At 33.3% G+C, this 22,819-nt stretch overlaps 8 protein-coding genes and 1 long non-coding RNA gene across 22 annotated transcripts in view; 5 read left to right on the top strand and 4 right to left on the bottom strand.

The window, feature by feature from the left end:
* The window catches only part of LOC143305305 (uncharacterized), a 158,166-nt gene extending 150,407 nt beyond the window's left edge, over nt 1–7,759 (bottom strand). For all 4 annotated transcript variants that reach the window (XR_013062176.1, XR_013062175.1, XR_013062173.1 and 1 more), the window contains exon 1: nt 7,626–7,759. This is a non-coding gene — a long non-coding RNA (uncharacterized LOC143305305). The remainder of the gene's footprint in view (nt 1–7,625) is intronic.
* On the top strand, nt 1,581–3,259 carry LOC117604857 (thioredoxin domain-containing protein). The gene is made up of 6 exons (XM_034325379.2): nt 1,581–1,769; nt 1,991–2,176; nt 2,255–2,393; nt 2,490–2,651; nt 2,747–2,881; nt 2,969–3,259. The coding sequence occupies exons 1-6, from the start codon at nt 1,640–1,642 to the stop codon at nt 3,114–3,116; spliced, it is 900 nt and encodes a 299-aa protein (XP_034181270.2). The 5' UTR covers nt 1,581–1,639; the 3' UTR covers nt 3,117–3,259.
* Nucleotides 3,382–5,672, bottom strand: LOC117604856 (ELMO domain-containing protein 2). Its single transcript, XM_034325378.2, has 2 exons — nt 5,504–5,672; nt 3,382–4,874 (listed from the first exon to the last, which is right to left on the bottom strand). Exons 1-2 carry the CDS (start codon nt 5,545–5,547, stop codon nt 3,977–3,979), a joined length of 942 nt encoding a protein of 313 aa, XP_034181269.1. The 5' UTR covers nt 5,548–5,672; the 3' UTR covers nt 3,382–3,976.
* LOC117604855 (uncharacterized) lies at nt 5,922–7,485 on the top strand. Its single transcript, XM_034325376.2, has 3 exons — nt 5,922–6,350; nt 6,676–6,890; nt 6,984–7,485. The coding sequence occupies exons 1-3, from the start codon at nt 6,037–6,039 to the stop codon at nt 7,430–7,432; spliced, it is 978 nt and encodes a 325-aa protein (XP_034181267.1). The 5' UTR covers nt 5,922–6,036; the 3' UTR covers nt 7,433–7,485.
* An 81-nt stretch (nt 7,760–7,840) lies between the features above and the next one.
* twr (signal peptidase complex catalytic subunit SEC11 homolog C twr) lies at nt 7,841–10,495 on the top strand. Its single transcript, XM_034325380.2, has 4 exons — nt 7,841–8,018; nt 8,124–8,233; nt 8,413–8,562; nt 8,650–10,495. Exons 1-4 carry the CDS (start codon nt 7,971–7,973, stop codon nt 8,882–8,884), a joined length of 543 nt encoding a protein of 180 aa, XP_034181271.1. The 5' UTR covers nt 7,841–7,970; the 3' UTR covers nt 8,885–10,495.
* Nucleotides 9,991–12,550, bottom strand: Cyp304a1 (Probable cytochrome P450 304a1). Of its 3 annotated transcripts, none has more exons than XM_034325371.2 (8): nt 12,397–12,550; nt 12,235–12,268; nt 12,017–12,153; nt 11,768–11,940; nt 11,395–11,664; nt 11,040–11,332; nt 10,718–10,974; nt 9,991–10,494 (listed from the first exon to the last, which is right to left on the bottom strand). In XM_034325371.2, exons 1-8 carry the CDS (start codon nt 12,548–12,550, stop codon nt 10,313–10,315), a joined length of 1,500 nt encoding a protein of 499 aa, XP_034181262.1. In that variant the 3' UTR covers nt 9,991–10,312. The 3 variants fall into 3 exon arrangements, with proteins under 3 accessions (XP_034181262.1, XP_034181261.1, XP_076544400.1); XM_076688285.1 differs by adding an exon at nt 10,550–10,620 and having other exon boundaries at nt 10,426–10,494; nt 12,017–12,268; XM_034325370.2 differs by having other exon boundaries at nt 12,017–12,268.
* A 371-nt stretch (nt 12,551–12,921) lies between these two features.
* On the bottom strand, nt 12,922–14,729 carry LOC117604854 (TELO2-interacting protein 2). Its single transcript, XM_034325375.2, has 5 exons — nt 14,193–14,729; nt 13,991–14,119; nt 13,742–13,903; nt 13,460–13,666; nt 12,922–13,390 (listed from the first exon to the last, which is right to left on the bottom strand). Exons 1-5 carry the CDS (start codon nt 14,727–14,729, stop codon nt 13,121–13,123), a joined length of 1,305 nt encoding a protein of 434 aa, XP_034181266.1. The 3' UTR covers nt 12,922–13,120.
* A 262-nt stretch (nt 14,730–14,991) lies between these two features.
* On the top strand, nt 14,992–18,201 carry Abi (tyrosine kinase Abl). 4 transcript variants are annotated; one of them, XM_076688286.1, is made up of 5 exons: nt 14,992–15,292; nt 16,144–16,809; nt 16,906–17,235; nt 17,326–17,583; nt 17,666–18,201. In XM_076688286.1, exons 1-5 carry the CDS (start codon nt 15,175–15,177, stop codon nt 17,827–17,829), a joined length of 1,536 nt encoding a protein of 511 aa, XP_076544401.1. In that variant the 5' UTR covers nt 14,992–15,174; the 3' UTR covers nt 17,830–18,201. The 4 variants fall into 4 exon arrangements, with proteins under 4 accessions (XP_076544401.1, XP_076544402.1, XP_034181265.1 ...); XM_076688287.1 differs by having other exon boundaries at nt 16,171–16,809; XM_034325374.2 differs by lacking the exon at nt 14,992–15,292 and adding an exon at nt 15,514–15,659 and having other exon boundaries at nt 16,171–16,809.
* Nucleotides 18,202–19,088: 887 nt separating this feature from the next.
* Nucleotides 19,089–22,819, top strand: part of LOC117605030 (disintegrin and metalloproteinase domain-containing protein 10) — a 142,904-nt gene continuing 139,173 nt past the window's right edge. For 2 of the 6 annotated variants that reach the window (XM_034325804.2, XM_034325806.2), the window contains exons 1-4: nt 19,099–19,545; nt 19,780–19,948; nt 20,263–20,353; nt 20,528–20,647. The gene's annotated coding sequence lies outside the window, so the exon portion shown is untranslated. Of the gene's footprint in view, nt 19,546–19,779; nt 19,949–20,262; nt 20,354–20,527; nt 20,648–22,819 lie in introns of all 6 variants that reach the window. The other 4 variants (XM_034325809.2, XM_076688282.1, XM_076688280.1 and 1 more) reach the window with 4 other exon arrangements.

Genomic DNA, 22,819 nt, shown 5'->3' on the forward strand with positions numbered 1-22,819 from the left:
TGAAACGGAAAATGGAAAAAGGAGAAACACATCCGTGGATTTTATATGATTCATGAAAATTATTGTAAATACAAGCTCAAATAACCGTTAAGACTTTCCGCGCAACAATGAATTCTATTAAAATTAATAACGTGAAACAAAGTACGGAACGTGAATGGCTGAGAATAAAACTGAAAGGACTTCGAAGCATGCTTGCATAATATCATCAATGTTCTTTTATTTGGATAACAACGACGACACTGTTACGAGATGCTTGGCGAGTTTCATTTTAATAATGAAACACTATCATCTCATGGTATTCCAAGTTTTAAACTTTAATAAACGCTTCGTCTCTTCTTATTTAAGCGTGACGAAAAAGAAAATAAATTAAACGTAAAGATTACATCGAGTCAAGATTTATTAATACGTGCGTTCTCCTTTAAATCTTAATTACCAGCAAGGAAAAGCCATCTGCAATGCTAAACATTTTACTTTCAAATAGACCAGAAAAAGGAAACCACTTTCCTTCCCCTTGAATTAAAAACAGCGTGAACACATTCGATTCGAGATAACTACTAAAAAATTGAACCAGTTTGAATAAAACATTCTGCATACGATTACGCGGCACCATCAACTTGACGCGCGCGAAAAAAATTCCAAAGATAATCAAATAATAATAATTCAAAGAGTGTTTAAACAAAAGTGTATCAAGAAAACCTTTTAAATAAATCAATAAAATCAGCTTCAATTTATGTTTTCTTTTGCAAGCTCGTGCAATATGTATTATTTTTGCGAAGAGTGACTTTTGTTAAGTTTAATACTCACGACGAAAATAGACAAATGCGGCGGATAGTAGCAGTAAACTTTCGAAAATATTTACTTTGGTAAACCGATTATATTCATAGAAAAATTGTTCACCTGACGATGCGAGTACGCGACTACCAACCACTCCGTTGGTAGATGGTAGAATCCTTCTTGGCTTCGACCAAGTCAACCACCCTCTTCTGCTGGTTATCTCACGTCGATTCTCCACATACCAGCACATCCCCCTCGACCTACCACTGCTAACTACATATTACATATACATATGTATACGTTACCATTTACGTAGTTACCATCTACCATTATACCTTTCGACCTTCGACTACTAGACCAAAGCATCCCTCCTAATGTATACTGCTAGCAATGTACCACCACTCTTACTATGCAAAAACGAGCTTATACTTAATAAAGTAAAAGGGTTAATGTGGAATTATTGTGCCATTTATTTTTCGCCTCGATAATCGTTCTTCCACAACTTTGTTTCATTTTCTTCGATAAACATTGCACGCCTAAACACGCTGAAACATTGACGTAAGTGAGTACTTACATGTACTTTCAATTCCACGAATACAGATTGTTTTTGAATTCAGATTAATTTATAAATTCTGACAATAAAATTCCAGATGATAAACCACTTTTGAATCACCGACTGTTTTGTGAAAGAACAAAAATAAGCTATTCAGGACTTTTGTAGCTCCAAACAGTTCCAGCGGAACAGAATGGAACAGAATGGAACAGAATGGAACGGAATGAGAAACTGGAACGTTAACCTGTTTGACGTGTATCAAATACCGGTGAAAATATTCCCTTCAATATTGTAGATCTATTTTCACGCAAAATGTTACGAATAATACTTTTTGGGTTGATATGTAGCTTCGTTAACGCTCAATCTGCCAATCTTGAAACAGTGAGCGATGACAAGCTAGTAAATCTTATAACAACCGAAAAATATATGGTCGTCTTTTTCAGTGAGTTTTCAGAACCAGAACAATATTGAGTATACTTATATATATGTTCAACCACAGGAATAGAATTTTTTCAATAAAAAAATTTCGTTTAAACTTATTTATTATGACAAGTCTTGTTATAACTTGCCAATGAAATGTTATCCAGTATTTGAAACTGTTATTTCGAATATACATAGATAATAAAATTCATACAACAATGTATCTTATGTTTATATTTGCAGCTCAAAAGAACTGCAAAGCATGCGATAATTTTGAAAATCTAATAACCGATTTGAACAAACATTTCATGCATTTACTATCTGCTAAAGTTGTTAAAGCGATCGATAGTCAATTGCTACGTCTTTACAGCACTGATAAAGAACCTGCACTTGTGTTCTTTAGACACGGAGTACCTTTACTTTATGATGGTATATACAACAGAAAAAATTATTCTATCAAGAATTGGTTCCATTCGTTTAGAAATTTACATTTTTTATGTTTCCTAGGTCCATTAAACGACGAAGAAATTTTAACTATGTTTACTGAAAACAAAGAACCCACTGTAAAGGAATTAACTGACGATACATTTGAACATTTAACTCAGGCAAGCAGCGGATCTACAACCGGAGATTGGTTTGTTATGTTGTAAGTTTCCTTTAAAAATTCTATGCTTTCATATACCTATTCTAATTCATGAATATTTCATGCAACTTTTTCTTTTCTTTCTTCTCTTACAAACAGTTATGGTACAGATTGCTTGGAATGTGTAAGAATGACTGCAAGATGGGAGGCTGTAGGTGCAAAACTTAGGCAAAGAGTTAATGTTGCCCGTATTGATAAATATACAACTGGTGCGTCTACAGCAAAAAGATTTAATATTTATAAAGCTCCTGAATTCATATTGTAAGTATACCAAATGTCAAAACAGAAAGTATTAGGAAATGAAGCAGTACAAGTTATGCTTATGTTATTTAACATAATTTATTTTGTACTTGCAGCTTCAGACATGGTAAAATGTACCGTTATCAGATCCCGAAATACGACATTAATTCATTCGTATCGTTTGCTAAGGAATGGTACAGAAATGCACGTGTCGAAACTGTTCCTACACCAGGAACGGTTGCCTACTCACTGTAAGTTTCAACACATTTTTCTTAATCTCAAACTATCTTTTTTAAACATTTGTCCTAGTATCTTAATACAATTATATTTATTTTCAGCGATGATTTTGTTCAAACGATTGCAAATTTTCTGCGTAAAAATCCGTGGATGATGAAGCTTGGCAGTATAACAATTGGCGTATTCATAATTATTTCTGTAGCTTCGAAGTTCAGACGTAAAACTGAGTTGTCCCAAAAGAAAGACTAATTTTGTTATGTACCAAATACATGTTTACGGGTACTGTGCCAATGTATTAGAATTTATAACTTCGGATAAAAGCACAGTAAATAATTAGATGAATAAATTTTTAAGTTGAGCTAATTTTTTCTTTTAATTCACATATAACAAAACAAGTTTTTAATTAAAATTAAAATGTATATTTTCATACTTGTATTATATGTATATGTATATTTGATCAGTACCCATAATTGTTGAAAAAAGATACCGATGCGTATACGTTACGTTTTCGGCATTTGTATTTGTTACTTTGTATAAAATATGTATAATAATTACAACAGAATACTAATTTTTTAACAAAAGTATTCTCTATGTTTTACAATAAATATTCTTAAATAAAAGTTGTTATCGTTACACAAAGAATTATTTATCAAGCCGAAATATTTATCAAACTTTGTATTTTTTTCTTTTTCCATGAAAAAAAAACAAAAAAAATAAACAAAAAACTAAAATAATAAAAGTAATTTTTTTTATATTCGCTTTATTTAAAGTAAATAAAAATAAACTTAAAACGACATATTTACTTGTAATATACATTGTACTTCAACTTATTTATATCAAACAAATGAATTTGTTTGAATTCTTTCAACTCTTTCAAATTCATTAGGTAACGTATGAATCTCTTTTATTAGTTTTATCGATATAAGCCAGTAGAAACATTAAGTAAAAATATAATATGAAATGTTTTAAGCTTCTTTACATCTTACTGTAACTTAGTGACTCGAAAATAACTGTTTTACATCGTTTATAGTTTATGAAAATGTATCTACATTACATTCATTCCCTGTACGACATTTTTGGTCTTATCAACAGAAAATATTCCACCTATTTTAAACATTATCAACCGATATATTTATCCTAAAGACTGTAGACGAATCAGCTAATGCCATTCTGATACTATTTTCAAATTTTTCTTGTATGGAGGAGAACTCCATCATGTTGCTTGGTTTTGAATCAATCCAAAACCCATCAAATTCATAAAACAGATAACAATAAAACTGATGAAAGGCACGAATCGTCGGTAAAGTTTTTGAAGAATTATAAATATGAGTCTTAGCAGTTCCATCTCTTAACAATCTTAGAGCCATACTTGTTAAATTTATACCAACAATAGCAAATGCATAACCGTAACGTGGATGAGTAGAATGGGATAATACATGCGTCGCAGCACTTGGGTATTCCTGAGCAAAATAAACTAAATTTTCTAAACCCAGAATTCCCATTCCTCGAAAGTCTGTTTTTGGATCATCTCCCTGAAATCCAATCTCTTGCCATTGTTTAGTAACTCTGGCATCTAAAGGTTCATAAGGCATCAACAAGTTCCACAATTTTAACAATAACAATTCATGTTCAGGATTGTCAGCATCATACGGGGTTTTTCTAAGTTCTTCGCATTCTGCGCAAAGTTGTCTATAGCCCCAAATTAATTCTACACACTTGCCAAATGATTTAGCAAAATCAGGATGCGCGGTTGGATTTATTTTCTTAGTCACCAACACTGTTCTGATAGCTTCTTCTAAGATTTTGCGTTCTGTTTTAGTTGTTATTGCATGCTGATCCGCAAGATCATTCAAGTGAGCCACAAGAGTTTTGATATTAGCATTTCTAGACAATTTAAGAGATTCTTCTACAGCTAACGTCCGTGGTGCTCCAGATGGTTCTCCGTAACAAATTCTCTGAAGTTCGCACATTTGTGTTGTTTGACGTAGTAACCATTTTATAATGGGTCTGAAATACCACCACACTAATGACCAGAAATATACAAACATGTTTTCTCTCAGTTTCGAACTTTGGTACAAGGAAAACTTTCTATATATCCAAATTATGATTAACCTCTTCCTGTCATCATATTTCAAGATACATACATTTTGTCGTTACGTTAAAAAAGGAACACGCTCTAACATGAAAATTAACAACCTGGTGTTTAATTTAATAAATACAACTTGTTTTTTTTTTTTTTTTTTTTTTTTTTTTTCTTTCATACATTCACCATTTGAAATCAATGCACATAACCTGTGCTAACGTAACCAACACGTAAACATGACAGCCGATACGATTCTAACCGAATGAAAAATAACTTGATCCATCAAGTTTCTTTTTATTCAAATAATTCCTCGTTTATGTGCTATACTGCAAGGAAATCATCGATTTCTTTAAATATTCAGTCTCAACACAGAGAAATCAATAATAACACGTCCTAAATTAACACAATATCGTCGGTAAGAAGTAAGAAGAGGTCACTCACTATCCGCATCGCGTATGTTCATATGTTATGTACTTATACATAATCTTATTGTACTACGTATGTAAATAAGTTGTATGTACCAAAAATTCAATACTGTAAACTGTGAACATACCTGTTCGGTACCGCATTAGATAACTTGTTTTTAGAAGTAGACATGAAGAATAAACGTAATACGCGGAAAACAGTAAATCTTACAATATCGTCGTCTCTATATGTATAGAGACAATTATTAACAGAATTATGATTTCACCTTGAACGTCTTTCCGTTTACCAATGGATAATGTTTATACATACATATATACATATATATGTATATACGTACAAACTTCAATTGAAAAAGATGATCAGAATAATTTCAAAGAATAATCATTGCAATATTTTAAACCACGCTATACGATCGTAAAGTTATAATTATAATTGTATGTAATAAAATTAGATTGTATTTGATATGTAAGTACTTATTTACTTACTATGTACTATGTATGTACCACAAAAGAAAATAACAATAAACTATCAATGCGTGGACAGCAAAAGAGAATAACTTCAATCAGTTAGGTTGTTAAATTCCGAAAACCATCCGGTTACTCTTGCTCGGAAACTATTTATACATATCGTATAACGACGAGGTGAAAATTAAACGATTAAATGGAGAACGTACACGTATCCTCGTCGGAAGTTTCAACAAATTCGAGCAACAGCGGAAACCAGTTGCAAACCATCGTCAATGAATGTAAACAGTCGTTGGATGACGAATGCAAGGAAAAGGATAAAACGAGCTTCGAATTAAATCTAGATCTTAGAAATGTATTAAATTGTGAACCTACTGCATTCGAGGCTGATCAAGATAACGAGAATTCATTAGAAAAACTCTCGGCTGTTTTGGAACAACCGGAAGACTCACCTTATCGTTTGGAAGGTGCACAGTCAACGCAGGATGATCGTGAGGATAAACAACTAAAGTATTGCACACTGTTTCAAAATGGATAAATATTGTAATTCTACGTGAAAAACTGAATGAAAATTATACGAAATATCTTCTTTTTTTTTGTTAGTAGGCTTAGTTTTCGAAGAAAACAAGTTTGAAACACACACCGGGTATGCGTGTCGTGTCTTTAACTCTGGCCACCAGAGGTCACCACTAAAGCTTTGATACAAGGAAAACTTTCAAACAAATTTTCTTCTTGTTAATTAAGTTTTGGTGGCAAAGTTACATTTAATTTGAATTCTTTCCTCTGCTTATATGTATGTATTTATACACATTAGATATTTTCCTACTTAATATAGCTACATTCTTCGGGAACGGATACAATCGCTTCGCAATGTTATGAGTCACTTGAAGGAAGAACTTAAAAGAGAAATTGAATTTTTGAAGAAAGAGAACGAAGAGTTGCAAGTTTTACGAGAAAGAAACGATTCGTTAGCCTTGGAAGAAGCAACTGCAGCTGCGCGTGCGGCTGCTGCAGCTTATGCAGCGGAAGTGCCGTTATCCAATTCTTTGGGTAATTTGATACAAGAAACGGATACTAAATGATTATTATACGACTCGTCAAATAAGTACATACATGTATTTAAATTCGTGAGATGTTTTATAGAGGTTATCTCCGAGGACACGTTCAGAGAACTTACGATACTCGAATACGAGAAAAAATTGGCCAAATATCAGGATGAGTACTCGTTTAATCAAGCTGAGAAACGTTACAATACTCGATGGAAGATGATTGCAAATGCGTACAAGCAGAAACTGATGGAGGTGGAGCGACTTTGCAACGAGGAATTGGAAAAAGTTCAGCAAAATGCGAACGATCTACAACCACTCAAAGAAATGGTGTCTCAATGGTGTATCGACGAAGAAAATCGCGGTGATTCGATTAAAAGATCTGATTTTAATGTGGATGGGCTAAAATACAGCGTTTTTAATGACGAGAAACTTCATAATCGTCAATTTCAAAATGTCGACGCGGAAGTCAATATGGCGCCGGAGATATTCGTTGCACGATTCAAGTCTGAAAACTTGACGAAGAAAGATACATTTTATAGATAGACATATCTTCTTTTATATTGCAGTTTTCTGTCATATGTATAACACGAACTTATTCTATATATCGTATATTGTATACACGTATTGTTTCAGAATTAATATTTCCAAAAACTTTATACTTGAGTAATGCGTCTCGTTTGAAAGAGGCACATTGCCACCTAGTGTTACAACTGATAGTTTGTATGTGAGTACTTACCTTTTCGTTGATCCGGGAAACGAACAGCCATCCCTGTGTTGCATCATATTTTTATTAACACTTGACACTGATAATTCAACACTTAACACCGATCTTAAAGAACGCGTTGCGTTTCGCGTGGAACTCGCGACCGGAATACGTTCAACTTTGAAACGATACCGCGTTTCTTCGTTCAGCGTCGACCATGTTCCAGTTGTTCCGACCGTCGGAATCCGACGTTCCTTGTTCATTGTTTACGTGACGTGGTGATACACTGGTGTTACCGGTTGTATTCGATCAAAGGATAGTCAAAACTATTTTGTTTACTTGGTTATTCTAATTTCCATAGAAAATAATTGTGTGACCATGTTGCAGTCTATATTTGACGATGTACGGCGAATGAATAAACGGCAGGTAAATGGATTTTTTTCATTTCAATCATCAATGACGCTTACAAGTGAGCGCATATGGTCTATTGAAAGAAATGCATTTAAACATAATTGTTGCTTATTTTAACAGTTCCTGTATCAAGTATTAAGTTTTGGTATGATCGTTTCATCTGCCCTGATGATCTGGAAAGGCTTGATGGTTGTAACAGGCAGCGAAAGTCCGATCGTAGTGGTCCTCAGGTATTTCAATACTTAACCTAATCATTTTATGAACATGTATTTATTTGGAAAGATTGATTTATTTAAATCTGCAGAATATTTAAAATATCCCTTGAATTGCAAAGAAACGTTAAATTTGTTCATCTTATCGTTACTTAGGCATAATTATAGCTTTACGGATTTATATTTTAATGTTATAGCGGTAGTATGGAGCCAGCATTTCATAGGGGGGATTTGTTATTTTTAACCAATTATCAAGATGAACCTGTTAGGGTAGGAGAAATTGTTGTTTTTAAGGTTGAAGGGAGGGATATCCCAATTGTACACAGAGTGTTAAAACTTCATGAAAAGTAAGTATTTATTAAATGCGCGAAGCGATAGGTGTATCAGTTGATGCGCATAGATTTAAATTATTGAACGACATTAATTTATTTCAGGGGTGATCAAAATAATACTGTTAAGTTTCTAACAAAGGGTGATAATAATTCTGTTGACGATAGAGGTTTATACGCTCCTGGTCAATTATGGTTAACTCATAAAGATGTTGTTGGTAGAGCAAGGGGTTTCTTACCATACGTGGGAATGGTTACAATATATATGAATGAATATCCTAAATTTAAGTATGCAGTATTAGTATGTTTGGGATTATATGTTCTGGTACACAGGGAATAAAGTTATTCGCGTAAGAAATTACAAGGAACAGACTGTTATTGTTTATGTGCAAGACAGTAAATTGTAAAATATACAAATTAATAATTAAAATACATATGTGGAACTATGTACAATGTGATTTTACCTCTTGTTAATTTCATACCATTAAAGAAGTTTCAGTACGCAAAAGATGAAAAGTGTTATAGCTCTTCAAACTTGCGCGTATGTTTACTCTAGTACTTTTGTACAATATTAAAAGACAATGCCCTGCCGATAAATTGGTAAAGCTAAATGTACAAACACTTTGATTTTTAAGTGATTTTATCGATGTCCTGGCAAAATTTATCAACTTGTTCAAAATGTTGGAAATTTGTAACGGGTTGTATAGAATTTACCGCTTGAACTGTAGTTTAAAACAACTGAAATGAATTCTGATATGTATGTATATTTAGCTTAATTGTGTACAATTCGGTTTTATTATAAGTAACAACAGTTGATGATTTTTGCCGGCGCAACAATAATATTAACGTAGGTGATATTTCAAACGAAACAAAGACTATTATACGTTTTATTGTTTATTATATTTTCTAAAGAATTCAACAAGTTTTTACTTTGTAAGTTTTCAAATACCTAATACATATATTTTTAAGTGTAAGAATTATATATACAGTAAGCAAAGAGAAAATGATATTGAATTTTTATTCATTTTTGTTACACCAGATAACAAAATTAATATATGATCTGTATAAAAAAAAAATAATAATAATAATAAAAAAAGTGGACAATTTGGGAAGATAAACATTAAAATGTGTATACTTAAGTAAGTGCACATAAAAGTAAAGCATATCTTCCCCGTTATGGCAATATCTTTATTTCACGAGCACTGAACATCTTAAAAGTTTGATAACTTTTTAGATGGTAAAAAACAATCGACGCTCTAGTCGTTTCTAGAAATCTGAATATATTAATTAATTGTGTTTAATCAATTCAATGTAAGTTTTGTCTATCTGTCTAAAATTATAAAATAAATTTATAGCATCTAAATTAGATACAGTGTACCTTAACTTCATTCCTAATAGTTTATTATGGTATCTCATATATGTGGGATAATAATGATACTACTGATAGAAATAGAAATAATTATCCTTTTTTATTATATTAGTAAAAAATACAAATGGACTGAATGATATAAAATATAATATTAATGATACTATTTTTATTCCCCTTTCTTTCAGTGTGTCTATGATGGTATCAAGTTCATTCGAATTCATTAGTATCATTAAAATTCAAACACGATGTAAAAGAAACAGTTGTATGAGAAGTAAAGAAATATTATATTTATAAAGCTTAACTTTTACGTCTTTTATTTATTATAACGCCGTACTACTTTGTATGATATTGTTAAGTTTTTTTGTCAAATAAATCGTAAGCGTAGTCAGAAGTTTTCGATTAATATCGCGGTTCTACTTTAATCCAGGTTTCTTTCGGTGTGGTTATTAAACCAGGTAGTTTATCTTCGAGCGATGTTGGCTGTCCTTCCACGAATGAAAAATGAAAATTTTGCATCAGTACGGCAAGTACTCCAAACATGTTGTATCTCGCAAAAGTTTCACCCGCGCACACACGGTGACCTAATGAATAAGAAAGTAAATGACTAAATAAATAAATATATATTTATTAACCTACCATAAAATCGAATCGTATTTATCTCGAAGAGATACACTGAAGAAAAGTTGCAAAGTGTCAGCATTTCGGTACTGGTATAGAAAAGATTTAATTAGAGATAAATTAAAAAGTATCGATGTTTCTCCACCTTTAATGATCGTTGAAACATACGGAAAATTCTGTACGTACCTAATCCAAAAACGAACGTAAAGTCTTTGCCCAGCTGGCCATCCTCCGCGAGGAACCGTTCTGGCCTAAAATTCTCGGGATCACCCCACAAATCAGGATCATGATTCAATTCGTCTAAATTTGTAATTGCTAATGTATCCTTGGGAACATTGAAACCACCGAGAGTAGTATCCTTTATCGTTTTGTGAATCACGCCGAATGGTGTTAGGGTTTCGTATCTGAGAGCCTCGCGTATCATTGCTTCGGTGTATGGCATACTAAAAATAATCATTATTATTATTTTGCATCAGTACATACTGTATATACCGTACTACAATCATACTTTTTCCTATCTTCCCATGTAACATGTCTTCCGGTTCCGACCACTCTATCTATTTCCTCTTGTGCATTCTTTAAGACATTTGGATTATGCATAAGAAGTTTTATAGCATGCACAATAGCACTTGGTGCCGCTGATAAAGCCGGAAACATAATGTCCACGAGAAGAATAATAAGCTGTTCTTCCGAAAAAGTAGACATTACGTTACTATTTTTCTTCAGTTCGCTTAGGTATCTGTCTATCAGTCCTCTACCGATGTCTTCATCGTACAACTGTTTTCGTTCTTCTATATGTTTCTATAAGAATGATGAAAGTTTAAGAGATTGTTTGCCGTGTTAAAAGAAAATAAATACGCTACCATAACGAAGGACGCTATACGATAACTTCCATCGATGATGCTTTTATAACCAAACATATCGCCGAAATATTTCAAAAACCAACGTTGAAAAAGTGCAGCCCCGGTAGTGTCGCCTCCTCTTTGAAATTTCATAGCAGCTTGACATAGATATATCAGTTTCTGATGTTGCGAACGATTAAATCTGTCACCAAACATTATATCCCATATACTGTTAGCCGAGTATGGATATAAAATATCGGGGAATAACGCGTAACCATGTTTCAGATATGACTAAAAAGAAAATTCAAAAATATCATTCAAAGTAGACATGCATTCATAGTCCATTACATAATACGTATACATATACGTGTACATACATACATATAATGCTTACCTTCTCATAGTCGTTAATAGGGCCTTCTTTTAACATATCGACGAGGATATTAAGTTCTTCCATCATATCACTTTCAAATTTATCATGTCGTCTACCAAATCCAAAATCTCTCATGTGCCGAAGGGCAAATCTTCTTTGTTCTTTCCAAAATGAACCCTCGGTGAAAAAAATGCCTACATTATAAAAATACGATTTTAAATATGTATATTCATTAGGTACATACTTTCGTTTTTAATTAAAAAAAAGTACCTAATTCTTTTCCAAAAGCTCTTGCTTTAACAACATCTACGTCAGTAGCTCTACCATCGAATTCTTCCCTTGTTAATATTTCTTTAATACTCTCGTAATCATTCGCGATAACAGCCATGAAACCACCTAAATAACAGCTAAGAATTTTAGATTGAAATTTCTTTACATAATACGAAACAGTTTTGTGTGGAAATTTGTAATCTCCCCAAAGTAAATACCAATAAGATCCGCCCAGTGGCAACCGAGGGATACCTGTTAAAATGTTCAAATAATAATAATAATAATAATAATAATAATAATAATAACAAAATTATGGTGTATGCTTTTGTATTACAAAAAATTGAAAAAAATAAATAAATGTCCGTCATATGAAAACTTACATGGTGGTGCGTTTGGTGGTATACAACTAAGGAATTCGTAAAACTTATACGCGATTATCAAAAGTAATATTACGATTAACAAAGCTGACATCCTTCCGTCGATACTAAATACGAAATGATCGTGCTCGAATTTCTGCTGTACTGTGGTATACATTAAATAATCTAGTAAACGATATCAAATCATGTTTCACAAAACTGTCTACAAAAGAAAATATATATATATATATATATATCAAATGTTGTTATTCGCGAACAGATAATAGTTTGTTTTATCTTACCATGTATGTAACTTTATACGCTATTATGATACGAAATTAATTACTATAAAGCGCAAAAACTCTCCGCTAATCAACAGATTTATTGTTGTTATTCTGAAATTTCTTTCACAATTTGTGACGTGTGTATTTTTCTTTACAAGAAATTCGATACAAGGAATGTTGTATCATAACATTTAATTTTTTAATATTCGTCTTTAATAAATTTATTGTAATTAAATAAACGAAAAGTGAAATAAGTGAAAAACAATTCTAACAAAAATGTTTATTTTACAATAAAAAGTATGATACATTTATATTTCAATCATAAATAAACCAGCTAAGTACTCTTTTATTATTATCATAGTGTATTCTACGAAACTACAAAAAATAATGTTGTTTTTTTTCTTAAATAATGTAGCCCATCTCGTTTATTACACTAGATTCTAACACAGGCTTACACGGATCGTTCATTGAAAATATTTGGTATCACCTAAGCACACTACTTGCAGGCTATTTTTAATCACTGAACGCATTCGATCGTCATCCATAACTGTACAACCTACGTTTGGAGATAACTTATATAATAAACAAATGCAGTCCTCTAAATTTTGCATTATTTTTTTGTCAAACACTGGAGTTTCTGTTAAATCAAAATGTAGCTTCAAGAATGCAGTATATAGAGGTACACAGTGGGCTGCTACGCGTAAATGGAACATCAAAAGGAAAGTTTTTGCAGCCTAAAATATAACAATTAATTGATAATGGTGCAAATAAAAGTGACTGAAATAATATGTAAAGATACTTACATCTAACGTTGCTTTTAATGTCTTTAAATCTGTATGATGTTCACAATATTCACAAATTATTCTTGTTAATCTTTCACACCATTTGGCACAGCCAAGATTGGTTAAAAGTTGAGGCAAGCTTAACATGTAAACACGTCGTAGTTCTACATTTTGCTCAAATTCCATATTATCTAATAGAACAGCTAAAACATCATCGCGCTTTGTCCACTGTAATAACGCATCATAGTATCATAAAATGAATACTTGAATCGGTATACATACATTAAATATATTAAAACGTACTTCAAATACATTCAATGTATTATCCCAATGTTCAGCGGTAGCTAATAAGCTTGTTATGCACGAGTATACCAATATTACATATTTGGCTTCTCTCTGATGAGTTAAACGCTCCAGAGTATGAAAAATCACTTTGTCGTACCCAGTATCGATCAATCCTTTTTTCTACGCATATAGTACGTATACATGAATAAGTAAACAATTAAAATGAAGCAAATGATTAAGTTAAATTAATACAATGTTAATTTTTACCAAATGAGAATGCTGAATAATCTGGTGTAAACATTCAAGACCTATGACAACGTTTTCTGGCACATAGTCGTCGGTAATTATTAGAGCTGTTGGAAGCACATCACCGATACGATTGTACAAAGTTGGTTTCTGCATAAAAAGCACGTATAGTTCAATATAAAGTTACATTTATAACATTTTTTGTTCCAATAATTTTACCAACCTCGGTTTGATATAAAATCCATTTGTAACATGCTACAGCTGCTGGATAAGTTTTCCAAGTATCTTTTAGTAACTTATGCCTTAGCATAGACAATAATGTGGTTAAATTGTCTTTGTCCGTTAACAATTGAGAAATGCTTTGATATCCGTGCAGCTCTAATATTTGGGTAACCAAATCTTTGGATACGGACACTGATTCTGCTGTGTTCCAAACATTCTTTTCATTGTGTTCCCCGATAAGCAACAATAAGTAAATGGTAAAAGTTTCAACTGGCGATGCATCTAAATCTATTTGTACATCACTCTCGTTGCGACTGTAAATAATATGCTCAAGCATAGACCTAATGTTTCGCAAATTTCGGTCCACAACTTGTCTATATTCTCTGAAATCTTTTTCGTCGCATGGTCGACTAGTACCGACGGTTTTTTCAGGAACATAACTCATAGTAACAAGATCAATGCATGCCGCCCACAGACCTTCCTCAGAAAAATCACCCTCAATTTTCAAAGCTTCTAGTTCTTTTAAAAGATTATTCATGTTTAATTTATTCGTTAAACAGTCTGACGAGAGATAACGATTGTCTCCTCGCGAATCAACTTTTTCGCAACGATTTCTTAATTTCGCATGTGTACATAGAAAGTGTCATTTTCCAAGTTATCACGAATAATGGTACGTAATTCGATCGAACCTGAGGTATACAATTGAAGAATCAGTTGTCGACTTTGTCGCAAACCTACTTTCCACTTGTCTGAATTGTCAATAATGATGGAATATACCAATTGTTGTGCTTACTCGAACATCTGATAATGTGACAGAGATTCTGATTTGTCGTATCGTAATGTATTAACGTTTAATATAACAATTGCAATACAAATTTCAACCACCTACTGGTCTTTGCAAATTTACAATGTAATTACTGCATTTTGTAATATTGTTCGATGTCTCGAAAAGATAATCGATACGATTCTCACGAGCTCTCGATATGTGCATACTTACTTACTTACTTACTTACTTACATACATACATACATACTTACGTATGCACCTCTCATACTCTCATCTGCTCTCAACATTCCCTTTTTTCAACACGGTTGAAGTCTAGTTAGTTTTCTTTCCGTTTCATGCATCCTTATTTTTTTCTCATTTGTAGCATTTAATATATCTTTGACTGAATTTTATAAGTGCAACAACTGTTATCTTTGTTATCTTAAAGTTTAATCGAATTCAAGAATAGTTATGCTTCAACGTAAACCAAACTCTGTTGTGTTGAATACCGTTCGCTAGTGTTTCAGTGCATACGTATTTATACATATAGTGCTCATATATCGAGTATCGTGTCGCGTAACGTAACGTAACGTAACGTAACGTAACATAAATTGTTATTTATTTTCTATCAATTTCCGAGAGCTTTGGTAATTATGAATTAATGAAGGTGTAGTAGCTGGTAGTTACGATATGGCTGAGTACCGTTAGTTCATTTTCTATTTTTTGATATCATTTATTGTGTCATTTGATGTTTCGTTTTCAATAAGATGTTATAGAGTCATTTGAGTTTCGCCTCCATCTTGATCCCTGGATAAAAGACACCGCCCTTCGAACGATTATTATTTATCTGTATATGTACAATTCACTTTCTCGATCAACTAATACAACCTTAACAGATGGGTTTTAATAGTTATATATTTTCATCGCTTCGAAAATTTTGTTAAATCAATTTGCATGGAACCTTATTACATAACCTTATTTTTGTTGAAAATCTAATCGAAATATAAATTTTAAGATTTATAATTACTTCTATACAATTTCTATAGGATAATTCCGTTATTAACATTATTTATTTTGTTAACGAAAGCATTTTAAATACATAATATCATTTATAAAATATAATGTTTTTACAATTTCTTGAAAAGTGTCATTTTTAAATCATTTAAATGTCCTGTGGTTCTCTTAAGGATCAGGTTCTTATTGTGTATCATCAGGAGTAGGCAGTGACTCTGAAGTAATGGCGGAGCTAGCTGCATTTCTTGGTCAGGAAATACCCGAAGGAAGGAGCAACCTTGCTGATAATCATATCAATTTAGAAAGGGTTGCTGATTATTGCGAGGCAAACTACTTCCAAGCAGAAAACAAAAGAATAGCGTTGGAAGAAACAAAAAACTTTACTACTCAGTCATTGGCCAGTGTAGCCTATCAAATAAATACACTTGCTTATAATTTTTTACAATTATTGGATTTGCAAACATCTCAACTAGCTAGAATGGAGAGTCAAATGAATCATATAGCTCAGACAGTTATGATACACAAAGAGAAAGTAGCTAGAAGAGAAATTGGAGTTCTAACAGCTAATAAAGTTACGGTACGCCAATACAAGATTATTGCACCAGCAAATCCTGAGAAACCGATCAAATACGTGAGAAAAAGTATCGATTATACGATCTTGGACGATATCGGGCATGGGGTGCGTAGCGGTGGTACTCCTAGAAGTAAGCAACGTGGCGGTAGCCAGGGTAGCGTTCAGAGTTTAGGCGCAGCTTCTACCGGTTCAGGATTAGGTGCTGCCATGGTAGGACCAGCACCTACAACAAAACCACCTACTCCTCCTCAAACAGTAAGAACTGGTAAGAGTACCAGAGACGAAGCGCCTATTCCCATTTTATAGAAATATTTAGCATCTAGCATCTAGCATCTAGCATCAGATTAATTTCATTCTACAGGAACGTTGAGTAAAGGATCACGAGAATATAGAACACCACCAGCGGTTGCTCCACCTCAAGTTCCTAGTCATTATGCTCCTAATTATCCATTGGGTCACCCAAGAAGAGAACGCGGCCCTGGTTATAGTACCTTACCTTTACACGCACATACCACGTCTCACGCAACTCATAATACAAATCACAATGCTCATACCAATACCTTAACTCAACATACTTCACCGCCGCAAGTTGGAACCGTTCATCCATTGCAAAGTCATCCTCAAACACCGCCACCGGCACCTCCTAGTGTAACAGCAGGATATGTGCAGGAACAACATAACAGTATGCCCCGTAAGTAACGTATACGTTAATTTTTTATGTTAATCAATTAATTTATATTCAATTCGCAACGGTTTAACATTGTTTAATGTTTAATTACAGCACCACCGTCACCGTTGGTTGGAATAACAGGTGATATGGCGGATTATACCGGACATCATACTTTACCGCACAGACTATCGCATCAAATCAGTCGAAGTAGTGGTGCAAGTAGCCCACCATTGCCACCGCCACCACCACCGGAACAAGAAGAACATCCGCAATTCGGTAGGCCCACGCCATCCAGTGGCGCTATTATGCCTATCGTACCAGACGAGGAAGATTTACCTGGCTGGGTACCGAAGAATTATATCGAGAAAGGTACGTCACCATCCTTATTTCGATCTTTTACGTATTTCAATTTCTAAACGGTACATACCTAAAATAATTCTTACCATTTTAGTTGTTGCAATTTATGATTATTACGCGGACAAGGAGGATGAATTGAGCTTCCAGGAAAGTTCTGTAATTTATGTACTAAAAAAGAATGATGATGGGTGGTGGGAAGGGGTCATGGATGGCATAACCGGTTTATTTCCGGGAAATTACGTAGAACCTTGTGTTTAATAAGTTTTACAATATTGCATTTAAATATGTATATCAAAATTGTGAATAGTTCGTATTCACAAGAAGACTGCAAATTCAAGGGACACGCTTGATTCCTTGATTTTAATATGTTATTTAGTATTTAATAATCGTAAGGTGACATTTGATGTAACTGATTGCTGCAAGAACATAAAACGGTGCAACAGAGTATGGTATGAAATATGATTAAATAAATAATTGTAGATTCTTCCGAGGGCGGAGAAAAAAAAACACACACACAAGGTCTCAGATATCATGCGAATTTTTTACAAATCAAACTAATCGATCTTTATATCGATATAAAAAAAAAAAGAAGGTATTTTTTGGTAAATAGTATTTCCTTCGGTTGTTTTATCTGGATTCCTTACGAATCATATGTATATACGATAAGTAATCAGCATAATGGTATGCAATTTACTCTACGATACATTAGCTTTTTAATTATATTTATGTATTTTAGATATAACCGTGGCGATGTTAGTGATAGGCTAATGAATAATCAAAATACCAAACGTCCTTACGTTATTACGTAAATAAAAATTGTAACGCCTTATATCGATCAAGATTTTGTATCGTAAATTACTTGAGGAGGGAAGGGGAATGTAACACGGTATCCACTTTACTATTTTATTCTTCGTAAAATGGCAATAGGAAGAGGTTCGTAACTTGTGGTAAATACATAACGTAGGCGTATCGTTAAATACGACGTGATTTTATTTAACTAATTAGCCCTATGCTCATCCTTGTAATATTCGCATTTTCCCCGGTGCTAATTAGGTCGTTAATTGCACTATTGAGACACGGAAACAGGTACCTTTACCTTATAATTAGCCAAGTAACGCACCGGTTTTCGTACTTCTGATTTTCTCTTTGATGTACTTTACGTTACCTTTCTCCATATGCTCTAAAATGCTTGTATAGACAATAAAGTTGTTTCGACGAAGATTACTGCTGATAGCATTTACGAATAAGTAGATAAACAGAATAAGAACAAAGAGGTGAAACATTTGGGAACTAGACGAAATTTTTAACGAAGCATCATTATTTATCGCTAGGAGGATGTAATGAAATGTACGAACATGATTGTGTTTATAATTAAATAATAATAATAATAATAATAAAAAAAAAACATTGTAAGTCCGCTAGATGGGCGCCAATTTTTTAGTCTATGTAAAATGCCTATTTTTCTTATTTTATTCTTATTTTAGATGCCAGCATCGAGGCCGAACTTCGAATTCCGCGTCCGTAAAACAGTCAACGTTTCATGAAACTGATTTCAGCGCCATCTTAGTTATTGCATCCAACTAACGTCACTTTTCGCATACACCTAAATATATAAATAATTTATATATTATTAAATATTTATTAATTTAATTAATTAGAGACCAGAGCGCCATTCTTTGCACTCAGGGGATGGTAAAAATAGTGAGACCTACGATTTCGTTGATTTATCATTCGCGGGAGACGCCAGAAAGGTAAAACAGACCACAAATTTAGTTCCTCGTTTTTTCTGTAGGGCGCAGTTCATTCGTTTAGTATGCTTGACAGCGCAATCATTCGCAGCTCGTGTATTTATGTGGTACATATGTGATTAAATTGTGTATTAGGAATCAAAAATACAAGAAACAGAAGACAAAGTTGAAGAGAAGACCGGAGTCACGACTTCTGACATCATTTTCATATTGTCTTCAGAAATGCGTAAGCTGAAAATTTATATCCTATTTTGTCGATATAGACACGAATTAAAATAACATATTTCTCATTTATTCTGCTTTTATGATAATAATTTATTAAATATCATTAATATCTTATATATTTTTCTATCTTCTTTCTTATATTTCGATGCTTTAAAGTGAAAAAAATAATCTTAATCTTATTTCAATATGGCGTTGATAATTTTCAACAAATCTTACCGTTCTTTCAATGTTAAAGTTTCAAAGCAATTCGAAGTTTCTATCAATGCCTGTGATTGGTCATTCCATCATGGCGTCCTCCTATTTAGACCAATCAGATTCATCGTTAAAGGATGCATAGAGCGGAGTGTGGTGGAGTGTAACAGTCCTCTTCGAAGCTTCGTTCGTTTGGCAAGTGTCTGCAACAGGTAAGATTAAATTATCTTCAAATATTAAATTAAATTACTGATCGGGTGTTAACAGTACAAAAAACAGAAAGAAACATCGAAGAGAAGTCTGAATTCTTGATCTTTGACATTAATTCGGGGTTTTCTTTAAAAATACGCGAGTTGAAAATTGTTCCTTGAAACAGCAAAATCTGAATTATTTTCTCTTTTATACATATATCCGTTAAGTTCCTAAACATTATTGAATGTTTTTAGTACTGTTTCACACAATTTGCTGTTTTTTAATTTAATAACGTACTTTCTTGAGTATCGTAATATTATTTATTCCTGTTTAGACCTATTCGTGTTCTTGGTTAGGTATCGGCCGATAGTCGAATATACCGAACAATGCCGAGTGGTGGCGACTGGTCTTGGTCGGGAAGGAAGGTATCTTATTACTTTATTTAATTAATTTTAATTCAATCTCTTGATAATTGAGAGTTCTTTTTAATTACTATTGCTAATATTTTATAAACTCCAAATTCATATATGTATAATTTTATTAGAATAAAAATTGATAATTTGCAAAATTAACCTTAATTCTTTTTTGTTTTGTTACAGATGAATTTTTTGATTTTGTCGAGTTTCTGGACATCCTTGATGGCTTTCTTCACGACTTCCGTCTTCTCCTATAAGGCAACCTCCTACTTGACTGTCGGAAGAAGAGTATATCTGCGAACGGTGAGTCGCATGCTTTATGGTTCCTTAGTTCATAAGGATAATAATTATTAATAAGCTAGAATAAATATTTTATTCAACAAGATGTACAATGAACGTACAAACTAAACACTATTATTACCATTACCTACTATTACTATATTGCCATTTCTATTACCATGATTATTACCATTACTATGAAATATTCTATTAAATCGCCAGACGATTTCAGTGAAAAATGGTATGTACCGTAGAGTGTTTTTAACTCATTATTTATTTTACTGGTTAATTAACGAACCTATCTATCTATCTATTTATTAATTTTCCTTTAAGGTGCGTTTACGCATCCTTTATCTGTGGGGGTCCCGTATTATATGTAGAAACTATTGGTTCCTCTCTGCCCACCGAAAGTTGTCGTCACTGACTAACTGTTTATTTGAGAAAATTTTCTACTTTCTCGAATAGAAAAGTGTCGAGGTATCATACCCAGTGGCGGGGACACCTTCCCCTGCGCTAGTTTAGACCGTCATTTTCTCTAGAGAGACGCCGAGGGTGATCGAGGGTGTATGTACATATAATTACGTTTTGTAAAGCATGAAATGCAAACTGCTCGATTTTTTTTTTTGAAACGAACAAAGCTAGGTACCACGAATCGGTTAAAAGGAATTTGAAATGAATCCGATTTCCTCTTTACATCCGTTCCTTGTTAGTGTAACATAAAATGGTCTTGCTCTATTGCTCTATTGATTGAAAAAAGAAAAAAACGTTTATAGAAGCAGTTAGTGTACGTTTCACAGGCGTTTCTTTGGTTGAAAATTTTTTTTGCAATTCCATTCAATGCTCGGTTGAATTATTTCACGGTTGCGAGCCATAGAGATTTCTCTGGTTTCGTGTAAGTGGAAAAAGTGCAACGTGGGGACCGGGTTTTACGCTGCAAACGTTCTTTCTTTTAAGCCGGTAATGACACCCATGGGATCCAGTTTTGTTCGGGTTACACGCGCAAACTTCTTACAGTGAAAGATTCGTCCTCTGGCTCGTGGATAGAGGAAAGTGGAGGAAGAGAGATCATTTTGCTAAGAGAACACCATTTCGTATACTACGTATCTGGGATGTTGGTGAATTTTTCCATTTCCGTGGCGTGCATATCAGTAGAACGAAAACAGGGCGCAGTTTTCGAGAGTGACGATGCACCAAGCTATACTTGAGTCTCGTGCTTAAAAGAGGTCGTGTGAAAACACAAGACAACGAAGAAACGTTATTTTTTATTATTATTCACCCTCCAGATAGTGACGCGCTTTCAGAATCCCTCGGCGTTATTCGTTTCTTTAGTCGCGGTGAAATTTTACCTCGAAACAAACATTCGTGAAATTTAAATACGAGAGGAAAATAAAAAAAGCTATATTGTATCGTTTATTTTGATGACTTGAGATAATAAGGAGAATTCAATTTTATGATTTAAGATGAGCAATAACGTTATTTATGACATAAAAATTGATATTTTTATACATACATATATTCATCGCGTGTTAATGAAACACTGCATCACTCTTTTTTTCTTTCTTCTTTTTTCTTTTTTTTCGTTTGCCCCCTATGCGTTTGAATATCAGCAATTTGTTAGCCGACGAAAATACGGCAAAGCAACGTATTCCGTATTTTTCATTTCGATCGTAGTCGATTTGAATTCCCAGCATTTGCACTAGCGGACGATAGAATCTAATTAATGCGCGTTGCGAATTCGAAACATCAAATTCTGTACGAATGAAAAACCAACCAGCGCAGCGGGAAAAAAAATAGAACGTGTTCGACGTTCAATTTGTTGGACTTCAATTTTCCAACGACAGAATTTTTTTTTTTTTTTTATTTTTTTTTTGGAAAGAGGGGGGAAATGGTTGAATCAATAATTTTGATTCATGATAATGCAATATACCTAGTAGCTATACGATGCAAAATAATTCATTTTGTCAAAGAGTAGAGAAAGCGGAAGATAAGAGAGGGGAAAAAGGTGAATTTCTAAAAAAAATTCCGCATTTCGTCGTTGCATTTATTTGTCAATCTCGAAGCCGTGGCCGCGGCATGATTTATTCTCGTAATCCCGTGGAAAAATAGAAGCAATAAAAAGCAAGGGGAAAGGAGAGGACGGTGCGAAACATTTTATTTGCAACGCGCATTCTCCAATACGAACGTTTTATTTGCAAA

Source organism: Osmia lignaria, chromosome 5 (genome assembly GCF_051020975.1).
Source record: "Osmia lignaria lignaria isolate PbOS001 chromosome 5, iyOsmLign1, whole genome shotgun sequence".
Lineage (NCBI taxonomy): Eukaryota > Metazoa > Arthropoda > Insecta > Hymenoptera > Megachilidae > Osmia > Osmia lignaria.